The sequence below is a fragment of the Pezoporus flaviventris genome, unplaced genomic scaffold (assembly GCF_033815535.1).
Source record: "Pezoporus flaviventris isolate CSIRO_AGI_PZ_B2104156 unplaced genomic scaffold, CSIRO_AGI_Pfla_v1 ptg000007l, whole genome shotgun sequence".
NCBI lineage: Eukaryota > Metazoa > Chordata > Aves > Psittaciformes > Psittacidae > Pezoporus > Pezoporus flaviventris.
In genome coordinates, this window is record NW_026892555.1 from 47,481,277 (window position 1) to 47,508,360 (window position 27,084).

General features: G+C 39.0%; 1 protein-coding gene and 1 long non-coding RNA gene across 2 annotated transcripts in view; one reads left to right on the forward strand and one right to left on the reverse strand.

The window, feature by feature from the left end:
• Nucleotides 1-27,084, reverse strand: part of LAMA3 (laminin subunit alpha 3) — a 106,860-nt gene that overhangs the window by 28,098 nt on the left and 51,678 nt on the right. Inside the window, exons 28-43 of the mRNA XM_061448642.1 lie at nucleotides 26,792-26,918; nucleotides 26,125-26,264; nucleotides 25,629-25,744; nucleotides 24,892-25,103; nucleotides 23,891-24,095; nucleotides 21,215-21,359; nucleotides 20,295-20,435; nucleotides 19,503-19,667; nucleotides 16,475-16,576; nucleotides 14,926-15,009; nucleotides 13,734-13,964; nucleotides 9,963-10,076; nucleotides 6,199-6,308; nucleotides 4,278-4,358; nucleotides 2,817-2,923; nucleotides 139-189 (exon numbers count right to left, since the gene is read on the reverse strand). Of these exons, the coding sequence (XP_061304626.1) occupies nucleotides 139-189; nucleotides 2,817-2,923; nucleotides 4,278-4,358; nucleotides 6,199-6,308; nucleotides 9,963-10,076; nucleotides 13,734-13,964; nucleotides 14,926-15,009; nucleotides 16,475-16,576; nucleotides 19,503-19,667; nucleotides 20,295-20,435; nucleotides 21,215-21,359; nucleotides 23,891-24,095; nucleotides 24,892-25,103; nucleotides 25,629-25,744; nucleotides 26,125-26,264; nucleotides 26,792-26,918 (2,131 nt within the window). The remainder of the gene's footprint in view (nucleotides 1-138; nucleotides 190-2,816; nucleotides 2,924-4,277; nucleotides 4,359-6,198; nucleotides 6,309-9,962; nucleotides 10,077-13,733; nucleotides 13,965-14,925; nucleotides 15,010-16,474; nucleotides 16,577-19,502; nucleotides 19,668-20,294; nucleotides 20,436-21,214; nucleotides 21,360-23,890; nucleotides 24,096-24,891; nucleotides 25,104-25,628; nucleotides 25,745-26,124; nucleotides 26,265-26,791; nucleotides 26,919-27,084) is intronic.
• LOC133266915 (uncharacterized) lies at nucleotides 17,239-21,708 on the forward strand. The gene is made up of 3 exons (XR_009742567.1): nucleotides 17,239-17,363; nucleotides 17,447-17,506; nucleotides 21,624-21,708. It is a non-coding gene; the product is annotated as an uncharacterized LOC133266915 (long non-coding RNA).

The window sequence follows — 27,084 nt, forward strand, 5'->3', positions numbered from 1 at the left end:
TCATTGAATATTTGTTTTCAAAAGATTCATTAAGGACACCTCCAGTCCTTTTTAAACTGTGTCCCCCTTAAGGAGTCATTGATATGTACCCAAAGCCAGCAGAAGGCAATCCAAGTCCAGTTCTACTTTATTACTTACGGTCACAATCTTCATTGGGATCCACATCTTTTGGTTCATTATTGAAACATTCTGAAATCACAAGAGTCTCATTAGTAATCAAAGTTTTCTTATAGAAATATTACTATTGCATCTTTGCCCTCACTTTTCATGGTTGGCAGCCATGCAAAACACAGTGCTGCCCTTTCATAAATCCACACCCACTGTGAACAAGCTGAAATTTCCAGAAGGCGTGAGCATGATGAAACATTCAGCTCCCACCTATGCCTTGCTGAGATCAACACCTTTTTCATCCCTCAAAGAAAACTGACTGTAACCCCAACCAATATACACTACTTAGGTAGCAGCAAGAGGCTCTCTCACATCAAGTGGGAGGAATGTACTGCTAGAATTTGCCTAGAATAACACCACCAGGACTGGAGCCAAGACTATATTACAATCATTAAGGCATTTTACCCAGGACATAGGTTCAAATAAATCCCTTCGCTTTAACATCCATGTTCACACCACATATTCTGATTCCTCAAAGGATGCCTTACCCACAGGGAACTGAGAAATATTTATGGACTACCTGTCACAGTTTGTGAGATTAAGGGATTAATCAAGCTTGAGAGAAATACACAGTTATGCGTGGAAGGAGGCCCTGTATGTAACCCAAGGCATGGAGCTTGGACCAGAGATACAAGTGGTATGTAACAAACATTGCCATCAGACTTTCCAAGAAGCTAGCACAAGTGGCTGCCTGTCCAGTGTGCTGATTCAGTTAGTTTATTTGCTTTACAAGCTTCGTTATAAGAAACTTAAGACTCTCTAGGTGCATGTGGGATTGTGATATCCTGGGATCCCAGTTTCTTGGAGTCAGGATGGAAAGTGGCTCCTAAAAATGCCATCATATAGGACAGGAATCTTCCCCAACTTGATGCCCAAGTCCCTTTTACAGGCTTAGTCCTACTGCCAAACTCTCATCTCCTTTTGAAAATGAAATGTGCATATCTTTGACAGAAAAGGATGCACTCAGGGTATAGGCTGCTGCTGTCAAGAGTCAACAACAGCTTGAGACTGTGAGAGCTTACAGTGATAAAATCAGACCAGAACTTTAGCAGCAGCAAGAAACAGCATGGAACCAGCTGCATAGCTGTGCCATTTCCTTCGGCACTTGCACATTAAGTCATCAGGAAGCTAAATGGGATTGGAAGTGAGCGCTGCCGCCAAAAGGAGACAAGTCACAAAGAATGTATTTGTAAGAGAATGAAGGAAATTGTTCTGAAATCCAAATACCTGTCCAGTTTGGCTGTTGTGCAATTCAGCTAACACCAGACACATTTCAGCTGTCACAGTGAAGTACCAATTAAAGAAAACTATTACTACAGCTTCTGCACAAACCACATCAGCCAAGAAACAGTGAAATGAGAAAGACTGGCCAAGTGCCGAACATCATGCACAAGAAACCTGCTAGAACATGCAGTGCTGATGATCACAGAGGGTTTTATTCCTCATGCAGAGAAAGAGAGGGCTAATCAGAATGTATTGGAGACAAACTGAAAACAGACTTGTTGAATTTTGCCCTGCAGATTAGTTAGTCGTGGCTAACTCATGCTTCAAGAAGAAAGGAATGAGAAAAGATCAAACACTGCTTGGATCTGTTCCACACAGCTATAAATACAATAAAGATGCATTACGTCAATGATGAAATATGAAATGAGAACTAGCTATTGAAAAATTGCACCAGCTACCAACAGCAGTTCACATATACTTGCTGGTTTTCTAATTTCTGTGACCAAGGAAAGGTAAGGTAATCCTTGCAGTTACTTGAATACAGTATGAACAGCAGTGCAGAGAAATTAAGAGCATGGAAATAGTAGGAGTTATTAGTTTGACATTTCACTGACATCTGAGGAGGAAAAGCTGTCTACAGGGAAAGAAAATTGTAATTTTATTGGGGAATGGAAATATGGGATAATAAGGTCCTTTTCAGGAGCAGTGACTTATGTGCTTCCGAATAGAAATGTGTATCCCAAGGAACTGAGATGAATTGAGGTGAAGACAGTCTGAAGAATGTAGGATCAGCCCCTTTAGAATTGTAACAGATAAAGCAAACATATGCCAGTGGCATAATAATCTTATAAGAGCTTACTAGTAGGGGAGTACATGTGTGACTGATTCTGGGAAAAACATGGATGTCTTAGACTGTAGCACGGTGTATAGCAGAATTTATAAAACACCCTCCTAAGTCAGGTCCTAACTTCCACTGTAAACACAGTTAACTTGGATATCTAAGAAGGCAGAGACTGATGCAGACTCTGAAGATGTCACTAATCTGTCTCAAATACATTTTAAAAAGGCATGTTGAGACTGCTCAGTTTCCTAAATCCATAATGCAGACCGGCAAGATATGACTTAACCATGTCAGCAGAAAAACCACAATGCACTTAAAAACATATCCATGAAACAGAAAAACAAGATAAAATTGGTAATATTAATTAAGGGAAATAGACAATAATATAGCTTACAAAGCTGAATTCAATGACTCAGAACAAGCCGCAATGTTATGTTTTAGAAAATCTTGAATTTTGTTAAAATTGATCTACATTCTTACAAGCCTAGATCTTTCCTTCAGTACAACTCGGATAAGTACCTTCCTTCTTTGCTTCCCAGAGAGAAAACAGCACTCAATTCCATTTTCACAAGCTCTCACGTACCTCCAGTCAGGTGGTCACAGTTAGCCAGCTGTCCATTATTATTACAATTACATTTCTGACAGTATCCTCCATATTTCTGTGGATTTCCAAAATATCCTGGAGCACAGCTACATAAAGAGATACAAGTAATTTTTAGTAAGTAGTTGAGCTACTTTTGTGAAATATACTTTCCCTTGACACCCCCTCCCCCCCCCCCCCAGTTATTCTCCTGAAGAAACTTTCAAGAACTTTTGATTTCATGTCTTAGACAAAAAGGGTTTATTTTTGCTTTACAGTATCCCCTGCACTATGCTAAAAATATCTTTCCAAGTACAGCAGATTTTTTTTTCTATAAATAGAAGAACACCCACAATGCTCATATAGGAATAATGCGCTTAGTCTGAAAAAAAACCACAATGCACACATATACATACATACACACACACAGAATTTGACCCAGAAAATCACACCATTGTGGTCTGTGATCCCACCAGAAAACACATACTAAGGAGGATCATCCTGCAAGCACATGTTGAGATTTCAAACAGCAATGGCACTGAATGACATTATCACCCTTGTGATGGGTGATACCTCCTCTGCCACCTGCTAGCAAAGCAGCCTGTCTGACTGTGAGAAAATATTTTATAGGTAAAATATACTGCTCAGATGGCTAGATCATAATCTTAAAAGTCACTCTGTTGTAAGATTGATGGGGTGGCAATGTGGGATCAAAGGGCCATGATGAGCAGCTGAGCTACATCATGAAGCTAGATCCAGAAAAGAAGACTTGTCTATAACCTGAAGCTTAGATATCAAAGGTAACAGTCTTGAAGCATAAGACAATGTGCTACTGGAGGTACTATCTTCAGGAGAGACATCATGATGTTATTGGCCTCAAATTTCCAAACCAGACAACACTACTCTATTACAATTAAATTCCCCTGGATTTGAAGTTCAGTGATATTGCTTCATTTGCCTGCCTGAGACTGCCATGCTGTGTCACTTGTGTTTTGTCAAACTGATGCAATATTCCAGCAAAATAGTTCCAGCGTTGTGTTTGTACACTCCACATGTGGAGCACATCAGAATCAGTTGGGATGAAGGGTGTCATAGAATCATAGAATCATGGGTTGGAAAGGACCTTAAAGATCATCTAGTTCCAACTCTTCTGACTTGGGCAGAGACACCTTCCACTAGAGCAGATTGCTCAAAGCCCCATCCAATCTGGGTTAGAACACTTTCAAGGTATGACATTGAATGTTATCTGGTTGCTGTTGGAATGTTGTATGTTTCTTTGGGGAAAGTTGGCTTTACATCTAGAATTACACTATAGCACTACACTACAGCAGCTGTTCATATAAACAGATAATCCTTAAGTATGTGCATCCTATGCATGTGTACGTCTATATATTACCCAATGCAAACATACCTGCTTTTATGGTGTTTCTCAGAAACCTTGGTCTTGAGAAAAAAGTTACTTACCGTTCACAACGAACTCCAGTATAGCCTTCTTTGCACAGACACTGGATTTCTTCACCGTTTGCCACACAGCCAGTTGCAAATCTTTGAGAAGAAGCAAGAATATTATTGTGAGCAAGTCATCAAATAGACTTTACTCTCTAGAGGCTAAATTCAGTTAAATGATCTTCAGATTAAAAAGTTTTTGTATCATTGAATTATTTCTCAGCTAATTTAATTGCCTCTAGATAGACTGTTGTGATTAATTCTTTGATGTTTCGTATTTTTCATTGAAATTCTTTCCTTAGACTAAAAATAATAATTGTTTCCTGACCCTCTAGACTGAACATAATAGCTCACTGCCCAAAGGAATGCCTAAAGGAAACCTTAATAGTGATGTTGTAAAATAAAACAAGTCTGGGTAGCTATTTTATCTTACTAGGGCAAGAATCAATAGCCTGTACGAGACAACATTTCCTCCTGTTTGGATAACTTCTTTTTTTAAATTTATTTTTCATAGATGGAAACATTAGAGGGTATCTTACGTAGCTCATATTGCTTGGGGTTTTGTTTTGGTTGTTTTTTTTAACCAAGGCAAAATATAGCTGTGCATCATTCTGGGGAGCTCTAGCATATATCTGACTAACACAATGAATATTTTTGTCTGCTCTTTCCAGCAGACTTATCTAGCTTTAAATTCCTCTGGGAGAAAAATTAGTTTTATGGCCACTGTTTGGGAAAGAGAGGCAGGAGGTGAAGCAGGGATGGCCATGTTTGCTGTTTCCGTTTTTTAATCTAGGAAAGTTGGATAAAGCGAGTCTGTGTATCAAAGACAGAGGTCTGCACAAATAATTATATCTAATTTAACTAGGTGGAAAATTGTTAACCCCAGTAATGGCAGGTGGGGTGCATTTCCTGTGTCAGGAATGGTATTTACCACCCTAACGCGCAACTATGAAACTGCACAGGTTTACTGTCTCTGTAGGTATTTCAGCACTCTTAAAAGAAAAGATGACTAAAACTGTTCAGTCAGCCTCAGGCAAGCACCTGCAGAAGAGGCCAATGCTGTCAAAATCAGATCTATTCGAGTTCTCTGATAAATGAAGAACCTGTCTATTGTCTGGTAGTGTAAATCTCTTAAGGCTACTTGGTGTTTGCTAATGCACCTGGCAAATATTATGTGATGCCTTTAGCAATTTATACGTTACTTTGTTGGTTTGGTTTTTTTTTAAATATATGTTTTTATTTAACACAGTTCACATTTCAGTAAGAGTTAGCAATTTATTGCCCAATTTTAAATGCCTGGCAACCTTATTAGGTCCAAGGAGACTTTTTTAGCTCATTACATTTGCACTTCAAATGGAGCTTCCACCTGAAGAGCAACCATACTCTTTCAGGAATTAGATATGTGCCTAAGAGCTTTAATGTTTTTATATTACTTTTGCATCTTACTAAATTTTCCGAATTCATATAAAAGGCTCATTTCATTATTGTCATTTATCTCCTAGCCAGAGTAATGGTGTTAAACCTGAGACTAAAGATAACTTACACCTTGCATTTCAGCAAACAAGAAAGGTTCTGGATATGCCCAGTAAGCATCCTATATTTTTCACTATGAATGAATTACTAATGGTTTTGTACATAAGCCATTGTAACTGCCTGGGGCTCCCCCAGGTGATGAGCAGCATGTCTTTATGGCTCAGGAACAGAATCGGAATACTTACCTTGTTAAAAAAGATAATTCCATGAGACAGACCACCAAGTTACTGCTGGTCTGATGTGCCTCAAACGGGTCTGATGCCCCACTACGTTGGACAATACGAAAGTACAGAAAAGGGTCATTATCTTCATGTGGTAGCAGCATTTGGGGCTTGGGTTGTTATTTGTTTGTTTGTTTTTCTTTTTTTCCCTCCCCTGCATGATTTCTTATGACGTTCTACTGTACCTGTTTGTATAGGGGCAAGGACACACCCGGCAGGAACCTTGAGTGGCATCGCCAAAATAACCATCTTTGCAGCGCTCACATTTCTCCCCAGCAGTATTATATTGACAGTTCTTCAAAACAAGCCAGACAGTTAATAGTGCTTTATCACTCAATATGGCTTTACTATTATTAAAAAATATATAGCTTATCTATTCAGAGGATATGATCTTTCCCTTCCACATAATCAAGCATTTATTGCCAAACTGCCTTCCCAGCAAGAATAGATTGGTTCCAGTCATTCTCTAATTGTAGAAATCACAATTCACTCACTATTGTGGAAAAGCAATAGATAAATAAGCAGCATTAAACATATTTTAAAAGAAATTCAATCAGATGCATAGTTTGTTAAGGAACGTTTCATTAATGCGCTGTCTCTGTCTTGATATTTCAGTTAAAAACCACTATGTTTAAATGGAACTTTAAATTTTGCATCTTAATTAGAAGGCAGATATCATTTAAAAGCATGCAGTTAATTGAGCCCAAGTACATCCTTAAAACAATCCCATGAAATTAATATAAAAAGTATTTCTTTTAGTAGATTAAGATCAGAGGTTAATTTCATGAGCTTTCTCTAGTGTATGTTATTTGTATCTCCCTGGAGTAACTGGAATAAAGAATGAAAAATAAAGGCTGGGAAAACAATTGAAACTGATGCAACTGAACCACTTTTTCCATGATAAAATTGTTGGGAATTATATCCTATTTTACAAACATTCCTGGTGCTGTCGAATTGTCATACACATTTATGCATTACAGGGAGAGAATAAGCAAGTTGCTTTTGCATTACCTAAAGTGATGCTAATTTAAAAGAAGTTCAAAAACATTTTCGGGCAACCATAAAAATTCTGCGTTATCCACACTCAAGAGACATTCACACTCCCAAGTTCTACAGCTGTTTTTTCAGCAGACTGATCCAATGTCCCACAGAGCTGAGGGTGTACCAATAAAGTAGAAGGTGGAAAGAGAAGGTGGGAAATTGCCTAGAAGCAGTCACTAAGCAAATTATACTTCCATTTCAGGGACCTTGACGGCTTAGGGCTATGGTAAGACCCTAGTACCATGACTTGCAGCAGAGGGGCATTTTTCCCTACACATGAGAAACAGCTCTATTTCTTCCATCTCTTCTTATACTCCATTCTCCTCCGCATTACTTCACGCTCACATTCCCTCAACCACATCAACAGTGCTTCCCTCAGCCTCTTGCTCATCATAACCCTAATTTGTTTTTATTTTGGTTAAAGAACTAAATTTGTGGCTCACTTGGGAAAGAACAAGAAATGCTCCAGTTCCCATATAGGACATTTAACTAGGGAAGCTAAAGTTACATGAAGACACTATACTATGTAAAAGGAAACATTTTAAAATGCAGCCTCTCCAAAAGCTGGTGCATATTTTCCTGCAAAAATCTCATGGAAAATTCAGTCTGGTTTTGTATAATTACTGACAATATTTATAATCCTGAAGAAAAAATTAAACTGCAAAAACAGTAAAAGAGAAGTACTTAAAAATATTTGTGTTGGTTTCATCTTGGAGCAACCTCCCATCCCTAAGTCTATCGGCTGGTTTTTGTTTTGCCCACTTTATCTAAAGAAACTGATCTAATTCCATAGCTGCAAAGAAAGTTTCAGATATTTGACATATAAGCCACTCTATATGTGCCATGCTGTTCTTCTAGCTACATGGCATATAAGGACTGGAACTCTCAAGGCACAGTGGAATTAAACCAGAGCAGCAGCTCTTGGGTCTTCCTTCAAGTTTCACGGGGCCAGAGACACCTCTGAAGTCATGGCATCTCCAAACCGTGAAGTACTGCTGACTCTGAAGGTAAAACTCTCAGATGATTTCATATGCACACATATGGTACAAGAAAGCCAGAGTGTGTTAGGGCCTCAACAGAAACACCTATGAACATGGGGTTATGTGACATGAAACAACATGTCATGGGATAGACAAGCCTCAGCACTGTTCTGCTGCTGAGGGAACCTGCATTTCAGGAGGAAGGTCAGGGAGCACAAGGACACAAAGCCCGATTATGGCAAAGGATCCGCTTTTCCCTACACATGAGAACCAGTTCTGTCTTCTCCACCTGCTCCTCCACTCTCAGCAGCGCAGCACTGCATTCCTCTCTTTCCATCAGCGTACAACGGGATAGGTATTGCCAGAACTGGGGAGCATTGCACTGCTGCCACAAGGAAAGGGCCTCACAAGGAAAGCCTTCTCTGGAGGCTGCCCCTGGAGAGAAGCTGACATATGAAGGTGCTGTGCTGCTGGCAAGGAGCAGGAAGAAGGACTCCAGGTGAGGTGAGCAGGCGTTGCACTTTGGGTGTGAAACTCACAACTCCACCTTGGGAAGCAAGCCTCCTTGTTTTCTCTGCACCACTATAGGTCTTTGTCCTATGGCTCTTCTACAGAGAGACAAACTTCCTCATTATGAAGTGGAGGCTCACGTTGGAAATACAGGCCCTCTGGGCTGTCACTTTTTACCACATTATTCTGGATGACTTTGCTTGCCCTAAATTTTGTCTGAGGGTCAAGTGTCGATATAGCTGTATCTATCTCAAAGTTAATCCAGCTGTGAGAAGGAGGGGATAAAGTGAAAGCTAAATCACGTACTTCATGAGGTAAAAGTGAAATTTGTATTTTTATTTTCTTTCCCCTTACAATTTTCCATCTGAAGTAAAACTTCCTCATCTTTAGAGCTCTGCTGCAGCACTTTCCTGTCATGGCCTGCCCTGCCTTTCCAAAGCAGCGGCCTGTAAGTCATCCCCCTGAATGTGCTGAATCGGGTTATAGTTTTTATTGGAGCAAGAGGGTTGGTCGAGACAAAGTCGGGGGAATGACATAACGCACAGGAATGCACCGCAGGCAGAACGGATGCAGTGTGAACAAGGAAGAAATAACAGAGAAGACAGACCATGAAAGATGTTGGCAAGGTTCTTGTTTACACAGTAAGTGAAATATTAGTGAAAAGTTTTTAAGTGGGATTTTTCAGAACAAGCTGTTCAAAGCAGCAGCATGGATATAAGCTGGAGAAGAGCAGTCGGCCAAGTGTCACACTTGCATTGCTACAAGGGATGATCTACTCCAATGAGGTTGCTTTGGGCTTAATGTGGTGTGCCAGGGAGCAAAAACTGTGCCACTGTATCTTCTACACCCACTGAAATTGTTCTAATTAATCTAACTTTTACCCCCTTCAGCTCATCTTATTTATTGCAATATTTTTTAACCTAGCTCTAGATTAAGATTAGTGGAGATTTACTGATGGTGATTAAATGAGATTTTTTAAAAGCTATGCTATGTATGAATGTGGTAGTTGTCAGCGCTGGCAAACCCTAGTATATATGTATAAAACTAAAGATGGTGTATACCGGGATAAGGCACGTATTTACTATAAATAACTGAAAACACTTACATATGCACTAATTTGGTGACTTTTTATACCATGAGCTAACAAAAATGGCCGGGGAAAGAAGAAAACAAAAACAAGGATGTGAATTATTCTAATCACCCACAGTTGAATTAATGTACATGTAAATGTATACAACTTATGCTCATTAACAGTACAAGATACAGAGACTTGTACTAGAGCTATATCTAGATATAGACATGCAAGGACTATTTATCCTTATTTGATTAGAATTTACCAATACTGTATAGTCCATACTGCAATAAGTTTTCTTCTTTTCTTTTCCCAGTTAATTTCTTGAATGCTAGTAGTTACTTACAATGCATTTTCCAGTACCATCTTGACATCTGTTTGAATTCCCATTGCAGTTACAGGGGACACAGTGTCCAGTAAAATATCCTTTATTCTCACGATAAAATCCAAGGCTGCATTCCTAGACAGTAAGCAGAGAGAGAAAACAACAGTGAGTGTTGGCGGAAAGCAAGTTTTACAGGTTATGGAAAGTGTATTTTGAAATTGTTTGCGATTTCTAAGGAGAAGTGGGGGTGTACATTTCCTTGAAAGCTCTTCTAAGCCCATATTGTTGTTTAAGTGCTTTAATGCAGTGAATAGAAATGAGTGGAGCTGAAGAAATTTCAACTGAACCCTGTGCTCTGCACTTTGTGGTAGTGGGGATTTAATCATTTTGAATCTAACCTCTGAGAAGAACGTATTTCCCGTGGCTGTGTACAAAGGTGTAGAATATAACTTTTAAACCACAGAAAAAGATCTGAATATAGATTCACACTATAGTGTTCTCAAAGAAGAACATATGGAAATCTCACATAGTAGCTAGTGCTTATATTAAATCTTAATTTAACTACAGTATGATCCTTGGAAATACTTCTATCTTTTACATGAATTCATCATGACTTCCACAACAAGTCTACCTAGAACTATACAAAGCCATGGTAAACCAGAGCTATATGATATAACAAAGCATACAGCGATCTCATTTCTGAGTACAGGCTTGCCCTGGAGACCCAGGAAGCATGAGAAGAATGTTCAGCTATTGAGGTCACAGGAGTGACCTGTCAGATCAAAGTTGGATTTAAATTGGGAGCTGAAACAGAGGAACATTATAAATGAATCAAGAGACTTGAAGTTTGTTAGCCTATACCAGGGAGGTAGTAATAATCTGTGAAAACCAGCTTCTTGCTTGGTATGGACAAGGAAAGCACAAGGGTAAGGAAAGTACAAGGAATTCCTCCCGGGCAGAAAGCCTTCCCATATACAGAATAATTAAAAAATTTGTGTCCACTCCTCTGCTCAGCATCCTGGCACACCAACCACAGCGAAAATAGATGGACATAAATTTATCCCTTCTATTCCTTAGCTCCTTTTCACTAGTCACTAAGCTGGTATGGTGCTGGTGCAAGGGAGATTAGAGGCTGTGCAGAAGCAGGGAAGAAACTGTGCTCCCCACGAAGCCAACACCTCCCAGGTTCTTGCCTCTGGCAATGTATTTCTGCACTGTACTTATACCTCGCCTCTACCTCCCAGTTAAGGGCTGGCTTCAATGATATTCAGAAAACAAGTGACACTTGAACTTTAAAGCCATAAATCTCTTCTCCTAGCAGTTGCACCACCAAGACTGATGGGACTAATCTGAAGAGCAAAGGGTTTGTGGGATGATGTCTCAAATCATGTTCCAGTGGTTTGAGGTGTAAGTAGTGAATTTATCAATCATGTAACTACCCGGGGGGGGGGGGGGAATTACCTCTCCCAAAGCAGATCTCCAAAGGAATATTGATTTATTGCTGTTTAAATAACAGTTGCTAGTGGCATATTTGCCTTCTTTACATGTGGGATGAAAATGAAAGAAAAAAAGCATGCAGGATACTAATATCATGAGTCAGTTTAATACTGACTTCAGTGACAGCAAGGACTGAATTTAGAATAGGCACTTGAGATATTTTAACTGCATTTTTAAACGGATGCTTATATTCCCTGAACAACAGGGAGACAGTATACACAGCTTCTGAAGAAACAGCGCCTGAAATACACTAAGCACCATGACTAAGTAAAATATAGGTTCTAATGCATATAAATTCTATGTAGTGAAATTGGTTTTTTGGAGAGCAGAATGAATCACTCATTTTAAAAATACATCCAAATGCATTCAGAAAAAAATCTATGCATCTTTTTGTTTTTCTATTTATGCTGTCTTTAAAACAACATCTTTAGAGTAGGTGGGCGCTTAGCTTTTGAAACAGTGTTCGTGATACTGAGAAATTGATTCCACACAAAGATGTGCTTTTAAGTGCTCAGGAGTTCAGGCTGATTGTTCTCAAGTAAACAGCAATTTATAAGAAACTTCTCTTTACACACTGTTGTTAGCAAAGTACTTTGAGACACAAGATTAGCCTTCTTATTACTTTTATATTAAGTAATGTAGAATTTGTTATCAAATTAGCTCATTTAAAAGAGAAAGAAGGAAGCAAGCAAGGAAAGGAAAATGAACAAATTACCTGTCTCAGGTAGAAGTCCCTTTGAACTTGTTGCTGCTGACTCCCCTGCTGAAGGTGAGGATAAAATAGCCTCTGCTGCATACCTTGTGCTAAGCGATGCCCCAGGACTACTAACGTGACAACCACCCATGGTACATTCCTTGGTCTCTGTGCTTGGGCCATCATCTTTCTTTAGCTCCAGTTTGAACAGATGCTTTATGAGCTTGCCCGTTCTCTTATACTCTCCCTTCTTCTCCAGCTTCTGACTCAGATTAATGAGGCTCTGTGCTGCAATGGGCCCCACCTCTAAACTTTATACGTGAGTCAAGTTGTACAGCACGTATTACTGTTCCTGAGGTTAACAAGTAACCTCGCAGTTCCTGTAGCTCAATATATACCTAAGTTAGGGTGTGGCAGGCATCACCTCCTCCCCACCTAAGGCAGCCAGACAGAGTGAAGTGATTAGAGCAGTAAATCACTGCCTGAGTAATACTGCATAAACATACGGGTCTTACGAACTACCCAACCGAGTGTCTTGATCACTTCCTTTGGCTATGTATTTCCACCAGGTTATATAAAAAGCCCCCAGCAGCTTAGTTTTTCAAGGCAGTCTGCCGAAAGCAATGGGATGGCAGTAAGAATTTCAGTCAATGCTCACTGATTTGCATGTGACACGGAGCATAAAAAGTGTGAAAAAATCAGTTTCTAGAAATATTTGCAACATGGTTATTTAACAGATGATGAATAAATGCCCTGAGAAGTGGATGCACACATGAAACATAAGCCAGCCATAAATGTTTTCTTCAATCTCTCTGCTCTGGTCTAGATATTATTCTTTCATGCTCATTTCAAAAATGTTTGCAAGGTTATTACAGCAATTGTAAGCCTTAATCATTTTCTGAGAGAATAATTCCTCCCATTTTGTGCACTTTGTACACCGCTTATCTCTCTAGTACTTTATTCTGCTGCACATATGAGCAGTCAATCTCTAAGCTAAGCAAAGTGACATCCAAAAGAATTACAGCTACAGGAGCAGCATATACAACTGCAACTAGGATTTCACTATTTTTCAGGAAACAGTATTATTTTGCAATGTTTACATTATCTTTCATGAAAATATCTCAAATTTTTTTTTTTGCAAATATGTAAACTTCAGCTTTCAAACATTTTGCTATAAAAATGGGGAAGTATCTAGAATTATCTAGATTCAGGCTACTTCCCTTGAGTCCTGCTAAAACAAGGAACACCAAGGATCTTCTCCACTCTGCAAGGCCTCACAGACTTTGATCAAATTGATTTTGACCTTCCCTCCATTAAAGCAGATGATTCAGCTTTTCATAGGCATCACAGAGGAACCCCTCATTGTAGTGCCTCACACATGTAAAATGACATCCACAATACCACAAAAGCAATATGAGTTGAATAACCCTACAGTGCTTCTTAGACAGTGAAAGTATTTGAGCCATTGTACGAGCTCATGCTTACAAGAAGCACATTTAATTACTTTAATAACCAGCCCGTTACCTTTAAGTAAACCAGTATGCATAACTGTAGGCAAGACAGGAGATAGTGGTTACACAATGGTGGCAAACGCTTCCTACCTGACATGAGTCACCAGTGTACTCCGGAGGGCAGGAGCATGTCTCTACGCTGTATGCGATGCTGCCGCTTCCTGTGCTGGTGGCTTCTTCCAGCCCAACCTCACCAAGAGTTAATCGCTGGGTCTCCGTGAAGTAAAGGCCTCTGATGTGTAAACCATCTAGCCTAGACAGGATTATCATCAGCTCTTCTCTGGATACAAGGTTATTGCTGCTGGCATGCCTGAAGTTTCCCTGCACATGAAGGGTACAAAATGAGTATGACCTTGCAGTTCCTTAAAAAGAGTATCTGCAAAGAAGAAAGGATGACAGAAAAAGGGAGAAGACCACCATGGAACAGACCACTATAGTGCCAGTTGGTGTGGGGTGAAATAGAGGCCAGGAAAAGAAATACAAGGAATGTAAACACAGCATAGGTAGAAAATAGTATAATGAGCATCAAAAGGAATGTACCCTTTACTTTGTAAGGTACATATATATGGCTCTGAGGTACTGAAAAGTGAAGCATGTAGGTTCTTCTTTAGTCATTCAGATTTCTTTGAGGTATCACCCACCAAACCATAAAAGGGTGGAGGAAACTGTTTTATTTTTAAGAATAGGCAAAGTCCTAGAAATCCAATCTTTGAGGGCTGCCTTCGCATAATTTCTTGCTGATACTAGATACAACATTACTGAAAATGAAATCTGGCTTGAAGAAACATTTTTTTTTTTTGCCTGGATATGAGATAGAAATAAATAGCCCAGTTTGACATTCCAAGCACAGGTTTAAGGTAGGAATAGTCCCTGCTAAGTTTGCCTGCCTGAGTGTTGGACACCCATTCTTAACTAGGTAGCTAGACATCAAAGGAAAACAGATAACAGTTCATTCCATCATTAAGTATGATCTGGAACTGCAGTGAATCATCTTGCATTGATGACTAGTTCAGTATTACTCCACTGGCCCTGGAGGGAGTGCTAACGGCTAAATAGGACAAGGTGCCTAATTCAGAAGTGCTAAAATTAGGCGTCATGAACCAGAACCTAGGTTCAATGTGGCAGTAAAGAGAAAGAAATAATGTCTATAATGAGAGTCTACAGTATTTCAGCTTATATTCATTAATATTATAAAGTATTTGGTATTTCTGCATATTTTAGCTGAGTATTTTTTATGTGCCATTGGGAAGAAAGGAAAGGCCATTCCATTCGCATTTCTTACCTCAATGAGCTGCACACGGCCATAATATTGACGGTCAGGCAGTGGGTCATTGGGATCCATATAAACAACTTTCATTTGCTGGCCCTGTGTGAGAATGAGAATGTAACATTGCTGTTTCACTACTTTTTATAGTAAAGTGTTCAGATGCAGCAAAGTTTCGTGAAGCACATTAATCCTGTTCTTCAGGGGGTAAATACTAAGTAATACTAGAAAAACTGTAAGTCATTTTGTTGGCAAAGTGGTATAGCAAGCATTGTACTCTAGTGTCAGCAGGTTTTTCACTGCAATTGCCTATTAAAAACCTTGCTTTCAAATAAAAGACCCAGAGTATTAAATTAATGCTGACCAATTTCCAAAGGAGCTAGTTATTAATTTTGAGTAAAAATGTTTTTGCATTATCATATACTCTCCTTTGTGTTCTGGTACACAAATGACTTTGGATACTACTGTAGTACTTTACGAGGCATGTTTCCCAATAAGAATCCTAGAATAATGAATTCGTATTTCTGACGGTCTGAAGAAACAAAACCACCCTCTTGGGAATGTGCAGTTCTGGTGTCCTCAACATAAAAAGGACATGGAACTGTTGGAACAAGTCCAGAGAAGGGCCGCAAGGATGATCAGGGGACTGGAGCACCTCCCGTATGAAGACAGGCTGAGGAAGTTGGGGCTGTTCAGCCTGGAGAAGAGAAGGCTGCGTGGAGACTTCATAGCAGCCTTCCAGTATCTGAAGGGGGCCTATAGGGATGTTGGGGAGGGACTCTTCATTAGGAACTGTAGTGATAGGACAAGGGGTAATGGGTTAAAACTTAAACAGGGGAAGTTTAGATTGGATATAAGGAGGAAGTTCTTTACTGTGAGGGTGGTGAGGCACTGGAATGTCTTGCCCAGGGAAGCCGTGAATGCTCCATCCTTGGTGGCATTCAAGACCAGGTTGGACAGAGTCTTGGGTGACATGGTTTAGTGTGAGGTGTCCCTGCCTATGGCAGGGGGGGTTGGAACTCGATGATCTTAAGGTCCTTTCCAACCCTAACTATTCTATGAATTTCAACAAACAGTAGAAGATTTCAATTCTGGCCCAACAGTGGTTAAATTAAAAAACTGTTAACATAAAATGCATTTTTTACTTCAGTTCCCTGAAGCCTTAGAACTATGTTTAATTTTATTCTAAAGAAAACTCATACAGAAAATGAGATTAATTACACATGGAATCCAGGGCATATTTTGCAGAGTTGAGGCCATACTTGTTGACAAGTGTACAAGGCTTTAATTATTTTTATTCCACAGGTGTATTTTACAGAGAAAATCCTGTTTTACCTTTTTATTTGCTCTCAAGTCAGTTATGCTTAATAATATATTACTTTGGTGACAGAGATACCTGTGTTGATGGCTTTAAGCAAAATGCAATAAAAACACTTTTATAGAAATATAACAAGTTACTATAAAAGTAAAGCATGCTATGGGAGCAAAATTTGATATAGTTATCAGGTAACATAAAAATCATGGCACTGGTGTTGCTTGAAAGAAAACATAATATTTCAAAACTTACTGTTAGTTGTATATCAGGTCTCTTACCCAGAAGAGCCATGCCCTCACTAGGTAAGCCAAAAGATTTCACTTGGTAACTTAGGAAGCCACCGTATGAAGAAAGCTGTAAGAAAATACACAAGACCAGAGATACTTTACTGCACAATTGCTTGATATTAGTATAACTTTATAGCCAAGTTTACCCCATCTTCTAGCACTATACATGATAGTTTTACTCTTTATTCCTTAGGCAAAATATGTGTTGCTTGGAAGAAATTATTTTGTTTTGTTTACTTTTGTGTATCTGACATCACTTTTTGAGCAGCACTGTTCTCTGGAAGGTTACCAGCATCACTTTGGTTTTTTTTTCATGCCTGGGACCACACCACCTGTGTCATGGAGAAATCACATGTTCACACAAAAGTTGTTCTTTCCCTGACCCTACAAAAATTTGGCTCATCAAAGGAAGATGTCACACTGACAACAGGAGTGGTAGTGAGAGCCTTGAAAAGCCATGGATAAAAAAGGAGACGTCAGATTAAGCATTTTAGATGTGTCTTTCATAGGCCACATTTTCTAGACTTACTACAAACATAAATCTAACAAAGAAACCTTTTCTTCACCTTCTGTGGAATGGGACTTCTATTCATATCAGCTGGTACCACCTCTGTTGTTGTAAACAGACGTTACTGTAGGTTGAACTGAAACCACACTTCTGGCTCAACTACAGGTGACCACAGGCAGCCTCAAACCCAACCAAATACATACACTGCTGCCCAGAACAAAGACTGAGTTAAGTATGTTTGAATCATCTGACAAACAGCTTCCCTGGGTTGTGTATGAGTGACTCAGTTTAAAACATATTGAAAGGAAAGGAAGCTCCAGGCACAGCTTAGAAGCCTAGAAAGAAGGTTTGTGGGCACAAGGGGAAATTAGGAGTTTTGCCACAGATTCACTACTTTGTTTTGCAACCCTTGCTGATTGCCCTTTATAGATTATGCTTGGTTTTGACATGGGAGGAAGAACTGCTTTGTCAGGTTTTGGTGTTCTACAGGTAAGCACCAGCCTTCAGCCTACCCCTTTCCATCTATGTACTTTGATGAATTACAAGCACAACACATGCATCTCAGTACTAAACTTGTTCTTTGGATCACAGGGCCATAATTAATCCTATTATCTTCAGCCAATTGCATTTTCAAAAGCATCATTTAGGATGTTGACTATATTTTGCCAACATAACTGAAAACAACTGTATATACATTTTTATTTTTTATGGTTTTTCCAAAAATATAAGAAAACTCAGAGCTTTAATGTCCTGCTTAACACACACTTTAGGACTGCACCATATGAAAGGCTGTTATGTTACTGCTTTTTCATCTATTTTTTTTAATGGGAAAATGTTTGCATTATAAACGACATTCTATATGCACAGTATTTATTTGCTAACATTAAGAGTTCTCTATTAAATACGATGTTAAAATAGAAAAGAGCAGAACATGGGGATAATGTGATCTGAATTTCTCAGTGACTTAAGATTCTGCACTGCTACAGATTATAAATTTGAACCCTCTTTAACCTGGTAAACAAAAGATAGAAAGAGGAAAGAAATTATACTCTGCTAAATATTAATGCTCAGTGGAACTAATTAAAAGGTTTAAGATAATGGAGAGCAGTATTTATACCCTCATCATAGGATGTGGACTGATCTTGTTCACATTTTCTGAAAGAGGTGCTGTCACTAGAAGTAGACCAAAACCTGACATTTCAGAATACAATAATAATGTGACTAATTGGTAAATTTATGAGCTTTTAAAACTAGCAGCAAGATAGCATTTAGGGTGAGGGGGGACACTTTCACTACTGCAGTGTTGCCTGTGCTATAATATGCACTTACACACAGTGTACAGTAAAAGCAGGAACAAAAACAGAACAATTTTATTTACAGTGTTGTCACTGTACATAAAAGCAAGTCATAGCATGCCTGCTTAGATACTGTGACATACAACATAAACCTCACAGCAATGTTCTTAATAGCTCTGTTAAAAAAGGGTTATTGCCTGCTTTGTACTGTATTATGGGAACAACAAAATCCTTTTGGTTTAACACTATAGTAGATAACATGTGCTTTAACATGAGATTTCTTTGAAAAGTGACTTGTAGACATTGAAATAAGAACATCTATTACATTAACAAAAAGCACCCTAACTAAACATGCTGTGCACCTGAGAGATATGTACCTCTGAGTGCAGGAGAGCAGGATGAAAAATACTGCTCTAGTCTTTAAAATGATGACTAAGGGGAACTACAAAAATTGTACCATATTTAATGCTCTGGTGTCTATTCCCTTTGTGTTCAGCTGTGTGACAGTAGGGTTGCATCTGAAAAGCCTGTGTCCTACAACTGGCTAGCTACTATTGACACTGTCAGAGTTTCAAAGCGGGAGAACCTGGGGCTCTGGGCCTGCAAGCCCCCACTAGCAAAGTCCCCCTGTCAGTGTGATCCCCAGGCTGAAATGCCAATAGGTATTAACTGTGAGCAAAAGACTGCTCCGATGCATGAGTAGAAAGAGAAGCAAGCAGTTCCAAGAACAAAAAGGTTAGAAAACCAGGTGTTGTTCTTCCCAAGTGACATGTCAAAAGCAAAAGGTTGTATTTTTGCATACACTGAGCACATAATCACATTTTATTCTTTTGGAAATCTGCCCAGGAGGTACTTCAGGGAGTGTAAAGGATACTTGAGTACAGTGGGAAGCTCTGCATGTTTTGGGTTTCAGAAAAGCAGCTGAAGGTACCAGCTCTCTGAAACATAGCTCCTGAACATGCTGTTCACACAAAGACTTCCCTGGCACCAAGCAAGATGAGTAATTCTGTATTACTGGTTATAATTTTAACTTTGTATTCAGAAGTAAAATGTGATTCCTGGCATGAGAGGTAAGAATCTCATGAGGGAAGAGTGAGAAACGTATCTAAGAAAAACAGTGAGACTCTATCAATGATGCTAGAAAAAAATGAATACGTGTTATAAAACCAGATAAGTTAGGTGTCATTTACCTTCTCTCCCAGGTAAGATGGTGGTGCTTTCCAGTACAAACTATGCACTGAAGCAGGTAGTTCTTGAACATCAGCCACTACACTGTTACTGACTGGATTGAAAGTGACTGGAATGTCAATATTTTCATCCACTGCCTCCAAGCTCCAGTTCCTCATGTCCACAAACTAACAAAAATACATAAAGGAAATAAAAGCTCGTTTCATCCTTTATTAAACTTTACCAGCATCACGTAACGAGATAAAATTTTTTAGTCTCTATAATTCCCTTAGCATGAAATTCAACCCCTTCAGAGCCAGCCTAAAGTCTTTGAGTAACAGATGTTGCAAAGAACTCAAAAGACAACAGAAGTGAGACAAATATGCCAAAGCTACTTGGGATGCAAGTATTTGGTCTGTTACCTCTAGAATCTACCAAACATTTCTTAGGTTTCAAAATGCATCTAAGATATAGACATTTAAATGAAATGTGCTTATCAAAGCATCCTTGAAGGAGACCATTGACTTCAATGAAGAATTAGTGCCTCAATATAAAGCAATAGAAGTTCAGCTCAGCTTCAGTTCAGCTAATGAACTGTAAGCAAAGAGGTGGAAAGGGCCATTTCTGCTGAAAGGCACTTTCAGACTACATTATGTCTTAACAAGGCTGCACTAAATCTGCACTATTGATTGCAGAATATTTCTCATCCTTAGAAACTCATAAGACGTATTTTCAATTTTGGAATAAATCTGGCATTTCATTAACAGAATAAATGTAGGTTCATGGTAGCAAAGAAAAAAAACTATTGGATACACCTTGTTTCTACGATGATTTGTGCTGTGACAGTTGTTGGTTGCTCCAAAACAAAAACAAGAGGTGCATCCCCTGGGATTAGAAGGGTCCAGATAAAAGGATCCTGGCCGGCAAGTATCACATTCTGCACCTTCAACATTCTCCTGTTAAGGCATAATTGAAAAAACACTCAGGACTTTCCTTTTGGTTTTGGTGAGGCCCCCAAAAACTTCTGCACACAAACCAAATCTTCTGAAAGAATACTTCTTTAAATATAAGGAAACATGAATGAAAGTGTGCCGTTGTCTTAGATGCACCATGCTCCAACTGCAAATAAAACTGACTTCTTGAAGACTATCTTAGGAGCTTTCAAGTTTATAAAGTCAACCACTGAGTAATAAATATTAGTCAGAGACAGCTGGTAACTTCCCTGCCAAAAACCTCCTGCTGGCTTTTTGAAGCCTACGGTATAAAAGGTCACTTGTGAAAGTTCACATTTATCACATTTAATTATGCAGATCAGAACAAAAGAGGATTTCCTGGACATAATGATGTGGTGAAATGCCAACTGACATACTATGGCTAAAAAAAGCATGGGACCTGGTTAACATCCAAAAGCCGAGATGCAGATGCATAAAGCAGATCTGTTTAGAGTACTGATTGCTTCAGTGAAGCAGTGGACATCTACTCTGCAGTTCTGTAACATCCCGCAAAGCCTAAGACCACCCATTCAACCGGCAGATACTAAACTCTTTAAAAATGGCATTTAACTGCTACCATGATAATCTGCACGTACTGCAAGGTGTGGTAATTTTGTACAGCTGCATTTAATTTTTACTGAAAACTTCATGATAAATTCACTTCATTCACCCCATTAAATATGAAATAGTCACTGATGTGCAAATGATGCTTGAGAATGCAGAAGTAATATGATTTATCTGACCTTGCAGAGACAAATTCCTGTCTGGGGATCACAAACATCTGGTTCTGTTCCATCCCTGTTACAGTTACATGGCATGCAGTTTGGGAAAGCATAAGTTCCAGGAGCACACTGATCACACTGCCGTCCTTTTATTCCTGGTTTACACCTTTATCAACAAACACAGAGGAGGGAGTAAACGGGGGAAGCAGGAACAGAGCAAGGGTGGGAAGATTAAAACGAAAGGCTGGTGGATCTTTGAAGCGATTGCATGGCTATGACACAACTTTATAATTTCCACAGAGAAACAGCAGCAGGTTAGTACTGTTCTCAGATTTTAATAGTGAGACAATTTATAACAACGTGGAACTGATTAGGAATGGATTTGATTTTGAAGGCTATAAATGCTCACAATAAAATTAGACTTCTGCAGCTATTCAATGCAGAACTACTCTCTGTACATCAAAGCGTGAAACATGAATGTTCAACATGGATAAGCAGAACTGGAAGATTTATAGGGAGGATGTGACTGAGCATTACTCAAGGGACTCACCTGCTAAGAAAAAGGTGAAAAATCCCACATATATGAATAATTATGTGGGCTTCAACCTGCCAAAAGGCTCAGTTTACTTTACAACAGTTCACAAAGGATAAAATCCACTTTGCTCACAATGATGGCCGAAGGCCTTGAATTTGTTAAGGTGAAGTACAGCAGATGCAAAAACCAATGCTAAACTATGAACAGGGCTTGAGATAAGAGAGGACATCTTTCTGTGGCAGCAGCTACTTCATCCTACTTTTACAACAAACTTGTACAGTCTGATAAAGCTAGTGAAAGGTAGATCTGATGATCCCTCTTCCTCCCGTTTATGCTGGTAAACTGTGTGTACCAGCCCCAAGAAACCAGGTTTCAAGAGAGTAAGGATCCATTATTAATGTATGCCACCACTACCCTCCACATCTTCACATTTTACTTGTGATTAAGATGATTTTTAGAAGTGTCAGCAAGTTGAAGGAGTCTCCTTTGACTCTCAGTATCGAATTCGTATGTGCACTAACACTGATTTTAATGGAAATAAACAGTTAAAAGTATGAGGCCAAGGTAGACTACACTTGAGTAATTGCTTCTATATATTACATGAATTCACAAAACAATGGATGAGGTTTCTCAAAGTCTCTCTGAATACATTACCCCTATACACAGATAACTGGTGCTGGATGGGGATTTCAAAGTTCATGTAATCCACAGAAGTATTAATCAGAATGTAGTAGTTAGACATATCTTTCAGCAATCAGTCTTAAAGTACTTGCTAAATGTCAAATTTTGCTGTCATTTCTTCGATATTTCCAATTAGGCTGCATGTGAAAAGTATCACCATTACAATGAGCCGATATAGCTTTTCACTGAAATGGAAAAATGTGACTATTTCTGCAAAAAATTATCCTCAATTTTACTCAGGTAGAAATGTGCTGAGACCTTTCAATAAAGTTATTTGATTGAATGATTTATTTGATTTATTTTTGCATAGTATTTATTTTGATTTTTATTTTGTATTCTATGGGGAAAATCAAAGCAGAAACTAATCAGATTGAGAGTGCACCAGGAGACACAGAATATGCTACATTTTAATACTGAACCCTAATTTCTAAATATGGAAAGGGAATCCTGTTTTGCTCTTGGATATGACCATTATTCACTTCATATGAAAAGGACAGACTTAGGAAAAAAATTAAATTTGGGAAGTAATATGATCATTCTCTGAAAATTAATGTTCTCTATCTATATGTCTCTATAGAATACATTTTCTATGATATTACAGGCTTAATGGCAGAGTAGGAAGGACAAGTTTCTCTTCATTAGGAGTGTAACATAGCAGAACCAATCCAACTGAAGCACTCCTGGACTTACACAACCTACTTGCTATCAAGTATTTGTACTTCCTATTCAAGGGCTCAATCCCTCCAAGGAAATAAATGTTCAACTATACTAATATGGCAGCATTTGAACTTAAGGTCATTCCTTATCGTTGTGGCTGTATGCTATACCAATTTTAGAAGATGTAAATAAGAGAATAAAGAATTTATCCTCATCTCAGCATGCTGAGTTACAGAAAAACAATCATATGTCATACAGAAAGTGCAATTTTAAGGGGAATTACCACCTATGACTCCAGCTGAACCATATATTTCATACAAACTGCACCTATCATCAAATTTTCTCAAAATTTGTTACAAATATTCAAGCTTTACAGTACTTAAAAGCATCATTATACTTAAACCCAGGCCTCAGACTGGGGAAGGTCTACTGTGAAGTTTTAAGAAACTGGGAACTAATGTATACCATTACAAATTACATGCACATCCAGAAGTTATGAGCTGTGACCTGAAGTCTGCTACTGACATTGGATAAGTTATATGAGCTGGACAGAGATTTGATGACTTCCTGGGAGTGACATGGCACATCACTGGCGAAAAGAATGCAAGCCCAGGAACCCCAAATCCCACCATTGGACACCTGCAAAACCAAGTTTCCACTAAAACATTACAGGTCCTTGAAACAGGACTCCTCATTATTGCTAAGCACTGCTTAAGTCCCTACTGACCATCATCAAGGTTTCCCACATCCCCTCAAAATACCTGGAAAGGACAGTAAAACAAACCACTCGAGCCCTGTTTATGACGCACGTATCCTAAACTTACGTGCACTGCCCGTTGTTCTTTTCACATTCTGGGCTTGACACATTAACAATTCCTCTTTCTGAACAGTTGCAGCTCTCGCAGCCAGCAAGAGGGTGGTAGCTGAAGTAATTCTTCTTGCACACTTCACATTTTGGTTTCACAGTTCGCGGAGGGCAAATGCATTTACCAGTCATGTCATCACAAAGATGTTGTCCGCAGTTGCATACTAGGTCAGAGAAAATGTTCTACGAATCAATCACATCTCAACGTACAACAATCAACTTCTACTGAACTTGGATATGAAACAAACACACACAACATTCATGTTTCTCTCTTTCACTAGTTTTACGCTCAGGATCATGGAAATCAACTATGTGACTGTAACAGTAGTTTTAGAGCTTAACTTTAGTGCCTGGCTCTTTTCCACAGACTGTTTGCTTAACTTTGCTGCAGACATTATTAATGACTTCCCCAAACTGCCAAGGATTAAATGACAAACAGTTTCGGTGTTAAGGGCACAGCTTTTACAAGACAACATTTATAAACATCAAGTGTAATATCTGGGAAGGCAGTTGAGGACTGATCTATAAATCTGGTAATGTTTATAAAAATTACATCAGAATATGAGGAATTAGGAATGCTATGTCACTGACTATCTATGGAAGACAGGTATGGTGTAAACTGGGATACAATGGGAATAACTTGGAAATGATTTAGCAGTCAGTGCAGAATAATCCATGTGACTGAGTGGCGATATGGATTTTAATCAGTTTACCTGTAGCCCTGTACATCTGATCAAACAATACATGTGAAGGCACAGTCCATCATGAACTAGGTGTGCTTTAAGGGTTACTTCTGCCTCAAACTGAAGATTATGCTATGCTAAATCTAAGATTGGCTCAACCAGCCTCTCTCAGAATCAAGTCCTATAAGGAAAAGTGACATACAATGCAATAAAATCAGAGAATTGAATAAACCAGAGAATTGGGTCAGGTGTTGAATAAATCTAAGCTTGTACTTACACTTGCAGAATGGGAATCCATAGTAGCCAGTCTGGCACCGGCTGCACTGACGACCAATGACATTAGGTCTGCAAATACACTCTCCTCCCATGGGGCTGCAAATAGGGCTCACAGCACCTGCGCTATGGCAATTGCATGGCAGAGCTCCATTGTTGTAGAAAGCCACTAGCGATCTCACAGAGTCCTTACAGAAGGCCGATGATCCTTCTGGGCTATTTAAAATTGAAACATAAATCATGTAAGGACTGCACTTGGGAATTGTTATGTGGGTGCTTTGCAGTGGTTCAGTAAATTAGGGTTCTGTCTTCAAAAAGTTCTTTAACGTAAGGATGGCATCAGTACACATGCAAGAATATACTTATTAAATTAGTGGTGAATGGCTTTGAATATGCAGGTACGAGGTGTTTTTTCAAAGAAAGTGCATATTAGTCATATAATTAGTTCAGACACGCCAAGCAAAATACCGAATACCAAAGATGGAAATACCAAAGAGAGAAAGATGACATACATCTACATCTTTTGTACCATGAGCAATAAAGCCCTACCTTTACATTTCATTTACAATAGAAAGTCATGGAAAAATGACTCATGGAAATTTAGTGAGCCAGCATAAGCCATGAAAAGCATTTTAATGTAGTGCAGTGATTGGGATTTTATACATGTCTTTAATACAGAGTAAAAGTAACATTAATTCCTAGCTGGTGTCAATGTTCAGGTTTTTAGAAAGCAGTGCTTACTCAATATAAAAACTGTTTCTTCCACATTGGTTGATAAAATCATATGACTTGTCCACTGTCTTTTTGTCAAGAAGTTTGTAACTGTAGGTGTCTGCTGGAACAACTAAGACTTTCTCCTTAAAACAACAAGAAAGCTAAGTTGTACATTTCTGAGAAAAGCAAGACAGAATCTAAGGTATTTATATATTTAAATGTTGCTTCATTATGCATTCTGGATTTTCTCAAAACCCATAACATTTTAACTTAAAAAAAAAAATAGGAATATATGCTTATCTTCCCCCCAGAGCTGTGATGCTATAAGCAGTGTAAAATAAAAACAATGTATAGTATCTTAAAGTTTTAAAGTAAAACAGAAACAGTGCACAAAATCCTAAAGATCTGGAACACAACATTAAAAAAAAAATCTTTCTTTTTGGCTTTCATCTTTGCATCTATGTCTAAATGAATGGTGAAACTGAGAACAACATCCCCAAGCACATTCATGTAATAAACATACCAGAACCAGCATTCTTCCATCAGGTATCATCACTGTAACAGAGATCTCAGGTTCAGAAATGTCAAGCTCAATTTGGTTTTCTGCAATCACCTGATCCCGACAGCCAGAGGTGTGAGGGCAGAATGAAGCACTGAAGGAACCTAGAAATAAAAACATACTGGATTTGTCTAGCAAGGTTTCTGCAGTGGTGGGGCTACAGGGGTGGCTTCTGTGAGAAGCAGCTAGAAGCTTCCTCTATGTCTAATGGAGGATGGTGGTAACATCTTTCTGACAAAGTATTTAAGAAGGGGGGAAAATGTTGCCTGTGCAATGGCAACTGCAGCTGAAGAGAGGAGTAAGAATCTGTGGGAGAAACAGTCCTGCAGACACCCAGGTCAGTGAGGAAGAAGGGCAGGAGGTGTTTCAGGCACTGAAGCAGAGATTCCTCTGCAGCCCGTGCTGCAGGTGGTGTCAAGTCTGTTTCACCCATGACAGTAACTGGTGAGTGGTCTCCTCCTGTCCTTATGTCCCACAGCCTTTTGCTGTATTTTCTCTCCTCTGTCCCACTGAAGAGGAAAGTGACAGAGCAGTTTTGGGCACCTGACATCCAACCAGGGTCAGCCCACCACAGCTCCATGTGCCAAAACACTGAGGAAGGAAAGGTGTTAGATCAAATTCAGATGCTTACCTGACCACACACGTCCCACATCCACACGCACTTGCACAGAGAACACTGGGTGTGCTGGCTGATAAAAATGTACCACAAATACATATCTGCCCATGCGGGGAACTCTGCCATTCAAGGTAATCTGGTTCTGCAGAAACAAGAACAGCTCTGATAGTGTATTTGTTTCATTAAATATTCCTGGGTTTATGAGCTGTGCTCTGTGCCACCTACCTGCAATGAAAGAGGGGAGGCTTAGCATCTCTAAGCAAGTTAAACATCTTCAAAGAGTATGGCATTGCAGCTGCATGCCGCTA